Genomic DNA, 10,914 nt, shown 5'->3' with positions numbered 1-10,914 from the left:
GTCTAATAAACAGCAAAGGAGTTTATTTATTGTAAATAAATTTACACTCGGGACCTCTGTTCACCCTTATCTGACTTTCCAGTTTGGATGCTTTTTGTTGCAAGTAATTAAATACTCGACTAAAAGTGGTTTATATATAAAAAAAGACATTTAATTATCTCCCTTAACAAGAAATTATTGGTAGATGGTTCCATGGCTGGTTCAGTGGCTACAATTTGTCTTTTGGGAACTAGTTTTTTTTTTTTTTTTCATTGTAGTAAAATACACATAACATAGAATTTACCATTTTTTACCATTTTTAAGTGTACTGTTTAGGGGCATTAAGCACATCCACACTGTTGTACAACTATCACCACAAGCCATCTTCAGAACCTTTCATCTTCCTCAAATGAATTCTGTACTCATTAAACAATAACTTCCCATTTTCTCCTCTCCCCATTTCCTGGTAACTGTTATTTTACTTTTCGTCTATGAACTTGACTCTTCTCGGTACTTCCAATAAGTAGAATCATACGCTATTTCTGTCTGGCTTATTTCGCTTAGTGTAATGTTTTCAAGGTTCATCCATGTTGCAGCCTGTATCAGAACTTCATTCCTTTTTAAGACTGAAGACAAAATTCCATTGTACGTATATCCAACATTTTGTTTGTCCATCATCCACTGAAGGACATTTGGGTTGTTTTCCCCTCTTGGCTATCGTGAATAATGCTGCTATGAACACTGGTGTACCAATATCGGAGTCTCTGCTTTCAGTTCTTTTGGGTATACACTTAGACATGGAATTGCCAGATCGTATAGTAATTCTAGGTGTCATCTTTTGAGGCACTGTTTCTCACGGCAACTGCACCATTTCACATTCCCACCAACAGTGCACGAGGGTTCCATCAGTTTTTCCATATCCTTGCCAACACTTGTTATTGTCTGTTGTTGTTGAATTGTAGGAATTCTTTTTATATCGTGGAAAGTAACCTGTATAAGATATACGATTTGCAAATATTTTCTTCCATTCCGTGGTTTCCCTTTCCACTATGTTGATGGTACCCTTTGACGTACATAAGGTCTTACCTTTGTTGAAATCTAATTTATCTATTTATTCTTTTGTTGCGTGTGCTTTTGGTGTCACATCCAAGGAATCATTGTCGAATCCAATGTTATAAAATTTTTCCCCTATGTTTCTACTAAGAGTTTTATCATTGAAACTCTCATGTTGAGGTCTTTGATCCATTTTCAGTTAACTTTTGTGTATAGTGTAAGAGAAGAGACCAAGTTCATTCTTGTGCACGTGAATAGTTTTCCCAGCACCATTTGTTGAAAGACTATCCTTTCCCCTCTGAAGAGTCTTAACGCCCTTGTTGAAAACAATTTGACCATTTATGCTTAGGTTTCTTTCTGGGCTCTTCATTCTCGCGTCCTTTTTATACTTTGACTCCATCTGCCTAAGTATGTTGGGCATACTTAGTTTTTGCCACTTTGTCACATTATATCCTACAACCATATTTAAAGGCAAGAACCAAGGGTGTGTGTGTGTGTGTGTGTGTGTGTGTGTGTGTGTTTAATCAGGAGTACTTCCCAGGAGTCCTCCGGTCCCAGCAGACTTCCTCTTAAGCAATGGTGCACTGAAGCCAGTTTGTACCTGCTTGTGAAAGCAGATCATTACATTTCCTAGATTTTTGTGAGCTGGTTGCTAAACACCACCACCCGTGACATCGCCACGGTGGGAGCATTTACACCAGGCAACTTGGCAAATGCTACAAATCAGGACTTTTTTTTCCCCAGGACAGTGGTTGACCAGCACACTAATGCCCTTAAATCTTATTAGTCAGAAGTGAATGATAAGGCCACTCCTAGCAAAAAGGAGTCTTAGAAAGGAGTACCTGTCCTTTTTGGCCTCTCTCAAGGGAAGTGGACTTTGCTGACAGGCAAGAAAGAGAGAGTTGGGGCAGCAACCAATGCTGTTTGCCACTAATGGCTCCCAATGGTGGGAACTTTCTGTAGTCACTTAAAAGAATGTCTGTTAAATGTCTTTAAGTGTCTCAGGGGACAGGGTGCTATGGGCTCAGTGGTAGGATGGACTGAGCTCTAGCAGCTGACATAGCAACTACAGTAAGGGGAGGGGCAGCAGGGCAGGCTTTCTCAATCATACAAGGAGGGCCTGATAAGGACGTGACCCCAGTAACTCCCTGTAACCACAACGGGGGCTGCCTTGACATAGAGACTGTGGACAGCCAGTGGGCGTGAGGCTTAGAATGGGGTGCTGATGGCAAGGGAGGAGCCCCGAGGGGCTGCAACAGGGGCAGGGGCCTAGAAGGTAGTAGAAGTGTTCCCTGAAGAAGAGCCAACAAAGGAAGGCCTGCTGTCCTTGGACAAGTGCTCCTTGCTGATGAGGCCATGGATGGCCATGATCTTGATGAGTCCATGGCGAAACTTCTGGCCGATGAAGGCGTAGATGATGGGATTGAGGCAGCTGTGGAAGAAGCCCAGAATCTCGGTGGCATCCAGGGCCCGGCCAATGTCATTGCGGCGCTCACAGGTCTCTTTGATCGCCCGGAGCCTCATGAGGGTGTCTGCGATCAGGACCAGGTTGTAGGGCAGCCAGCAGAGCAGGAAGATGAGCACGACAGCAAAGATGACCCTCATGGCCCGGTGTTTCTGCCCCATGTGGGCCTCAAACAGCGTGCGCAGGGTGAGTCCATAGCAAAATAGCATGACCATCAAGGGCAGGAGGAAGCCAAAGGTCTGGGGCAGGACCCGCATCACCATCCGCCATTTTGTAGTATTGGCACCCATGTCCTCATAGCAGACTGGGCTGGAATAGGGGGGATAGATGGCCCTGCGGAAGATGAAGATGGGCAGGGACAGGATCAGGGACAGGGCCCAGATGCCTAAGCATATGAACTTGACCCAGTGCCGCTTCTGAGTCAGTGTGCGTGTGGCATGGACAATGGCCAAATAGCGGTCCACGCTGATGCAGGCCAGCAGCAGGATGCTGCTGTAGAAGTTGATTTCTTTCAGGAGCGAGACCACCTTGCAAAGGGCTGTGCCAAAGATCCAGCCCTTTGCCTTGGAGGCAGCCCAGATAGGCAAGGTCAGGGCAAAGAGCAAGTCGGCTATGGCCAGATTCAGCAGGTAGACATCAGTGACAGAACGACTCACCCGACTATATAAGACAACCAGTATCACTAAGGAGTTTCCCAGTAGGCTGAGCACGAAGACCAGGGCATAGATGACCACCATGGCATACTGATTGATTTCCAGAGATTCTGGCCTGCATGGGGCAGAGTCTGACAGAATAGTGGGCAGGTCAGTGTTGTAACTATAATTTTCCATGTCGAAGAAATCTTCCAAGCTGTAATCATCCCAGTCTACTTCCATATTTGAGGCAAACTTAAATCCTGTCCTAGAGAAGAGAGGTGAGAGTTACTGCACAGGAACATCTCCCCAGACTCTAGCCTGTTTGCCCATAAACCTCTGACTCTTTGCTTTGGCTTGTATATTACATGCAAGCAAGTTTCATGTTAGGAAATAGTGGCTCTAGGGTTTTGAGACTCATTTACTTAGTGATAAGTGGTACATTGCATGAAGAATGTAGTTCCCTTCAAAGCCAGAGAGGTTCTGAGCACTTTCCACGGCACCACCATCACCCAAAACATTGTTGAAACTTCCCTTCAAATAATCCCTATAGAGCATATCTTGGATTCTTCAGTGGTGAGCATGTCTGGCTGTTGAGGCTGAATTTAATGTCAGAAACATGAGGTACCATTTAGTTCTTGATCTGGGGGATGAAGCAGGCAATCCAGTTGGGTTTGACCACTAGAAAAAGATCAAGGTTTGACTATAAAGCTGAGGGAGGAAGCCCTTTGTCCAACTTTTTGAAAGTTATTTAAAAGAAGTGTGCGGGGAAACAGATTTAGCGGTAACAGCATACAGTTGCAGGATACTTGAGCTAGAAGAAGGAGAGTTTACTCAGTACAGCCCAGTATTTTCCTTTCAGAATGCAGGAGACCTGCAGTGGGAGTATTTGTGTAGTTTCGAAAAAAATATATTAAAAATCCTAAGCAGGTGGCTGATTGATTCTCCAAGTGGGTGGCAATGAAACAGAGTGTCTTGGGAGCTCTAAGGAGCCATATTGTGTCATGCAGAGGTGAGCAGAGAAAGCCAGCGTGCTCCCAGCATGAGGAGCAGAGGCAGCAGGAAGCAGAGAAGACAGGTGGAGACACACTATCCTTGTTTTGGTGGCTTTCCAGTTCTGGTGGGGATACTCTCTGTCCTGCTAGGGAGTGCCTTCATCCATCATTGACTCCCCAGCACCCCCAGACTCTCTCCAGGTAAACCCACTTCTCTTGGCTCTGCCCTTGTTACGGGGATAGCCCAAAGCCTGCTTCTGGAGGAAGCTGCAGTCACTCTGAAATATGAACCCAGTTTTCAAACAGGAAGTAAATTAAAATAGACTAGCTACCAAATTAGTTGCTTTTGAACCACAAAATATGTCACCATTGTGCCATTTCTTTATACCGAGGTATGACCATCCTGTGACCATATGCAAGTCTGTGACCCACCTCAAAATGGAACCAGTGTCAAAGAGAAAAAACATAAAGTAAATGGTTCTGGAATTACTTCAATACTAACTAGGATCATCATAATAAAACAAGATGGACAGCAATGATATTGACAAGGATGTGGAGAAATTGGACCCCTCATACATTGTAAGTGGGAATGTAACATGGTGCAGGTACCTTGGAAAACAGTCTGGAAGTTGTTCAAAAAGTTAAACACAGTTACCAATGACCCAGCAATTTTACTTTTAGACATGTACCCAAGGGAATTGAAAACATATGTCCACACAAAAAGTTGTACACAGATGTTCATAGCAGCATAATAGCCAAAAAGTGGAAACAATCCAAATGTCCATCATCCAATTAAAGGATAAACAAATTGTGGTCTATACAAACAAGGCAATATTATTCAACCACAAAAAGAAATGAAGTACTGATCTATGCTACAACGTGAGTGAATCTTGAAAACATTATTCCAAGTGAAAAAAGCCAGACATAAAAGGCTTCATACTGGATGAGTCCATGTATGAAGGAATAGGCAAATCAGTAAAGACAGAAAGCAGATCTGTGGTTGCCAGGGGCTGGAGGGAGGGGAATATTAATGAGTACGGGCTCTTTTTTCAAGGTGATGAAAGTGTTCAGGAATCAGACAGTGGTGATGATTGTATAACTGTGCATATATTAAGAACCACGGGTTGTACATTGGAAGTGGGTGACTTTGACAGTGTGTGAATTATATCTCAACCAGAAAAAAAATAACCAAAGGGCAAATACGTTGAAAAGCAAATACAAATAGTAAAACAATAGCATCAACAACAAAACTCCCAGGGAGCTTTTCTCTTTAACGGAAGAAAGTCTGTTATTGTCAATCACACATAGTAAAGAAGAAAGCTGGGTAGGGATAAGAGACACCAGAAAGGTAATGCCTTTTCCCCTAGAGTGACAGAATTCTTAGCCTTCACTTTCCTGAGAGGTTATTACTTTTTTGCCTAGATGATGGAGGTCAGTTAAGTTAGCCTCTTAGCCCATGGAGACCACGCACAGAGCAGATTCGATCAGTCTGTGCTGGTGGTGGTGCCCTGTCTGGCCAGGAGGAGAAGGTGGTTGTGGGATAGGCAGATGGTACAGCTGGCTCAGCCATGGTTGTTGGCAAGACCTGCAAGTCATTGGCTTCGCAGTCCCATAGTCAAGAGCATGTTTATCCCGGGGTCACATCCAAGGAAGTCACAAGGTCAAGGGTAGGTCGCCTCTGGGAACTGATGATCAAAGGTGCTCTCAAGGGAAACAAGTGACCTAAGAGAAGGCCCATTTTTGAAAGTGGATGCAGAACTTGTGCCCACAGAGGAGACCCCTTCCTCCCCCCAGTTATGAGCATTGGCTGTGAGAAGACAGGGCTACGGTGGCCACAGAAACTTCCCTATCAGGACAGGACAGGCAGCAGTCAAGTATATTTCACAGATATGCCCTCATTCTGGATAATCCAGGGCTCAGCTGTACTTCCACAAAGTGTCAGTTGGAGGGTCCAGAGGGAGACCCCGCAAATCAGGATAGAAGGTAGAGAACTCGGGAAAGAGAACCAGGCCAGGGCAATGACCCCCAGCCACTGGGAGATGGGGTGGGGGGGGGACGAGGTTTGTTGTTGCCTGTTGGGTTTTCAATTTACCAATCTCTAGGGAGGATGTTTTGACAGTTAAAGGGAGAAACTAAGGGAAGGGAGTTAACATATCTGAGATCTGCTTTGTGCCTCATAGGTACGTGATCTCCCTTGATGGTTACAAATAGATATGATTAGCCCCTGTTTACAGATGAGAAGAGAGGCCCAGAGAGGCACAAAAACCAGCCCAGGGTCACAGAGCCTACAAGTGCTGCAGCCACGATTCCAAGTAGGTGTGGACATCTCCACATGCTACTTACAGTCTACAGACCTGCTTCATGAAAAAAAAAAACATACCTCATATATTAAATATACTTCTAAGCTAAGTTCTCAAGATCTCATGAAGTCAGACTGTATACGGTTGGCTCCCATCATTTGCTGTTTTGTGCAGTGCTTTCTTAGCTATTCTGTAGACCCAGAATGAAATCTACAGCCCTTGCAGGAATGAGAAACCAAACGCCTTTGAACTGGCTAGCTGCTACTGACCACCCAGTCCTGTTCTCGGTGAACAAGCAGGAGACTCCCTCATTGAGTGAGATGGCCATACCCTTGATGACTCATGGCCGTTCAGAAACTCCACAGATGAGGGGCGCCTGGGTGGCTCAGTCGGTTGGGCGACCGACTTCGGCTCAGGTCATGATCTCACACTCCGTGAGTTCGAGCCCCGCATCGGGCTCTGTGCTGACAGCTCAGAGCCTGGAGCCTGTTTCAGATTCTGTGTCTCCCTCTCTCTCTGACCCTCCCCCGTTCATGCTCTGTCTCTCTATGTCTCAAAAATAAATAAACGTCAAATAAAAAAAAAAAAAAAAGAAACTCCAAAGATGAGATGAGTCCAATTTATTTTATGAAAATGCTATAAAACGGAGACATTTATAAGATCCCAAACATTGAAGGCAATCTTTTCAACAGCAATGGAAAATTCAATCATCTCAATACAACTTTAGCATTTTTTCTCTCTATAAATGTAATCCACACATATTTGCATTTAATATAGTGGACGGGGTGGGGGGTGGAACTCAGCAATGTCTGTCCCTTCCTCAGACCCAATCCTAGCCAAAGCAGGAGAGCTCACTGAGTTAGGAAGGGAAGGGGGTGTGAAGAGAGTTGCCCTAAGTGGTTGTTGGAGAGAGGTGTAGGGATGAAGGGCAGAAGCTCTCCCTTTGGGGGCAGGGAGGCCTAAAAATGGATAAAGCCCACCCAGGGTGGGGAGAGGTGTCTGGGATAAACAGAGGCTGGGTGTTAAGAAGAATAGAGAATAGAAACATTCTGGAAGGTGAGAGGGTAGGTGTTGCAAGACTTACCAGGAGTCTGGGACTTTCACCTGTACAATGCGATGCGTCCAGGAGGGCAGATGTGCCTGACTGACAGGGCGGCTGTGGTGAGAACACAGTGGAGGAAGTGAGTGGAGCATTTAGATTGCTCAATTCTAGGGTGGAGTCCTCAGGGTGCTGGATACTTTTGATAACTTGAATAATTAATTCCCAGGTCAGCTCTTGGATCACAAGTAATTTTCTGGACCGGGAGAGTCCCGTATTGGTAAGGGACATATGGTGTTTTCTAGACAATCTTTTCCATTTCACAGATGAGGCAATTGAGGCCCACACAAAGGCAGCGGTTTGCCCAGGACAGCACGGGTTTATCTCACCTTTGCCCTGGTCTCAGCAGCCCCTGGTTCTTTCAGCTGCCTTGTCTGACTCTCTCCACACTCCAGCTGCCTCGGGCAGCTCCCGGCTCATGAACCTCTTTCACATCTCAAAGGACAGTGACTCATGAAGACGACAGAGATCGTTTCCTCCTGCCTCCTGTCCCATCCCATTCACCCCAGGAACCCTTAAAGCCTCACAGGTTCCTTCTCCATGTCACATCCCTGTGAGAACTCCCACCCCCAAGGGGGGGGGGGCCCACTCTCTTGTCTTTCACCTCCCTGCCCAACCATCTGCCCTGACCAGGGGCTCCTCTAAGGGCATTGCGATTCTTTCTCGGCTTGTACACTTGGGATTGGCTCTGCCGTAGCTACCGTCTTTGGAGCCAAGACCATCGGATTTGGAAAGAAAGCCTTTCGGGGAAAAATTAACAGCGTATCCAAGTCCAAACAGTTTTGAAAGCAGTGTTGGGTGGCACTAGGAATAGGTTTTGTCACATCGGCTATCGATTACTATGGAAAGGATGAACACGGGCAGAGCAGTGAACACGAATTCACGGCTCCCTCCCAAGCCCCCGCCCCAGCAAACGATACCTCCATCCCCTCCACTACGCCTTACCCTAGCCTGTTAGTCCGTGTGTCCCTGCAGAATATTCTCAAAGCCTGCAGCAGACTCACCCAGGCTGCCTGCCCCTACAAAAGAACCTCTGAGTCCAACTGTTTAGCACACATTCTTCGTCACCCTTCCCTTTCCCATGCCGGAGAAGAACGCAGTGACTCCTGACCGGGTGATGCCAAAACCAGACAGAAGCTCGTTATACACGGAGGGAGGAACGTGAAAGCAGGATAAGGATTCTGCTAGCCGAGCAGCTCTAGGCAAGTGACTTTTCCTTTCCAAGTCGCAGTTTACTCATCTGTAAGATGAGACCAACGATAGCATCTAATTCGTCAGGTTGTCCTGAGGATTGACTGAAGAATTACCCGTAAAATTCTTAAGACGTACAGAAAGCGTGATGTTAGCCTCTGTCCTCGTGATCTTTAAAAAAATTTTTTTTTCATGTTTATTTATTTTTGAGAGAGAGAGAGAGAGACAGAGCGTGAGCAAGGGAGGGGCAGAGAGAGAGGGAGACACAGAATCCAAAGCAGGCTCCAAGCTCTGAGCTGTCAGCACAGAGCACAAAGCGGGGCTCGAACTCACAGACTGTGAGATCATGACCTGAGCCGAAGTCGGACGCTTAACCGAGTGAGCCACCCAGGCGCACCTATCATTGTGATCTTTATTACTGAAATAGTGTATCAACTATACGATGACGTCTCTCCACTATACCCCCAAGCAAGGAAAAGCAGTGGGTAGGCTTTCCAGGCTGACTCTGATGTACATCTTCACTTTCTCTGACCTGGATAACAATAGTCACATTAGCTATAATGTTGAGTGCCTACCAGGGTCCAGCTCCTGGGAAAAGTGCTTTCCAGAATTTGCATTTTAGGGGCGCCTGGCTGGCTCAGACAGTGGAGTAAACAACTCTTGATCTCAGGGTTGTGAGTTTGAACCCCATGTTGGGTGTGAAGAGTACTTAAACATAAAATCTTAAAAAAAAAAAAAAAAGAATCTGTACATTTAATCCTCTCAACAAACCCATGAAGTACACATTTGGTGAATGAGGAAACTGGACTCTGGGAGTTAAGCAACTTCGTCAGAGTGACGCAGGGAACTGGGTTTTAAACAATTTTTTTAAGAAATTTATTTATTTTTGGGAGAGTGCAAGTGGGGAAGGACAGAGAGAGGGGGACAGAGGATCTGAAGTGGGCTCTGTGCTGACAGGCTGACAGCAGTGAGCCCGATGTGGGGCTTGGACTCACGAACTGCGAGATGATGACCTGAGCTGAAGTTGGACGCTCATCTGACTGAGCCACCCAGGTGCCCCTTAAACAATTTTTAAGCAATGTTTTTTACCGGACCTTAAATCCTGTATTCTTTCCACTGTTAACAAGGGGCCGGATGCTAGCCTCAGGTTTCTGAGCTCTGTTAGGTACCTCTCTGTCCCAGACAACTAAATGAAAAGGTGTCGAAAGGGGAGCCCAGATTTAAAAAAAATTTTTTTTAATGTTTATTTATTTTTGAGACAGAGAGAGACAAAGCATGAACAGGGGAGGGTCAGAGAGAGAGGGAGACACAGAATCTGAAGCAGGCTCCAGGCTCTGAGCTGGCAGCACAGAGCCCAACGCAGGGCTCGAACTCACGGACCGTGACATCATGACCTGAGCTGAAGTCGGACGCTTAACCGACTGAGCCACCCAGGCGCCCCGTAGGGGGAGCCCAGATTTGACATTTTCCCACCTGCCAGCTTCTTGACGTCCACCGGGTTGATTTCATTTCCCCTGAACCCACCATCTGCATATGGATGTTGGCGTGAATAAAGAACAGGCTGGTTCTGCTGCTGATGGTCAGGGTGAACTGAGACAAGTCAATTCTCTCTGGGCCTTGACGTGGCCCGTTGGAAAATGAGGCGATTGTTCTAGATCTGCATTGTCCAGTACGATAGCCACTAGACACATGGAGCTACTTAACATGAGTTAAAGTGAAACAAAACATTTAGTTCCTCAGTCATAGCAGCCATCTTTCAAGGGTTCAAGAGCCACGCGTGGCTATCACGTTGGACGGTGCAGATACAGAGTCTCTCACACTTGCAGTAAGTTCTTTTGTACCATATGCTGTCCGGGTGAAGATTTTGTTAGCTTTAGCTCGAAAACTCATCATCCCGGTTCTCGGGGGCTCCGTGGAGGAGACTGAAGTTTCAAAGTCACGTCCATCAGAAAAATGCCCCCGGTGGCCCTCAGCCCGAACACTCACTTACCTGCTGTCGCCGCTACAGCTGCTGTTGTGATTGGAGTGGTCACTGGTACCTCCTCTGTGACTCAGGGCTGGAAGCAGTCAGGGCTGTCGGACAGGAAAAAGAGCGAAGTGGACTTTATGGGGAAACCTCGAACCTGGAGTTGCCCAGGGTGAATTCCAGGAGGCCCGCCAGGGGAAGAGTTCCCTCGGAGGAATGAGGTCTGTCTGGAGA

At 46.4% G+C, this 10,914-nt stretch overlaps 1 protein-coding gene across 7 annotated transcripts in view; it reads right to left on the bottom strand.

Moving 5' to 3' along the window:
- Window positions 1-894: 894 nt before the first annotated feature.
- Window positions 895-10,914, bottom strand: part of CXCR2 (C-X-C motif chemokine receptor 2) — a 15,628-nt gene continuing 5,608 nt past the window's right edge. For 4 of the 7 annotated variants that reach the window (XM_045034463.1, XM_045034464.1, XM_045034466.1 and 1 more), the window contains 3 exons: window positions 10,705-10,787; window positions 7,509-7,580; window positions 895-3,397 (listed from right to left, as the gene is read on the bottom strand). In XM_045034463.1, the coding sequence (XP_044890398.1) occupies window positions 2,302-3,372 (1,071 nt within the window). In that variant the 5' untranslated portion in view covers window positions 3,373-3,397; window positions 7,509-7,580; window positions 10,705-10,787 and the 3' untranslated portion in view covers window positions 895-2,301. The remainder of the gene's footprint in view (window positions 3,398-7,508; window positions 7,581-10,704; window positions 10,788-10,914) is intronic. The other 3 variants (XM_045034467.1, XM_019838659.3, XM_045034468.1) reach the window with 1 other exon arrangement.

This window comes from Felis catus, chromosome C1 (assembly GCF_018350175.1).
Source record: "Felis catus isolate Fca126 chromosome C1, F.catus_Fca126_mat1.0, whole genome shotgun sequence".
Taxonomy (NCBI): domain Eukaryota; kingdom Metazoa; phylum Chordata; class Mammalia; order Carnivora; family Felidae; genus Felis; species Felis catus.
The sequence above is the reverse complement of the archived record's forward strand: the minus strand, read 5'-3'. Positions and strand labels throughout refer to the sequence as shown.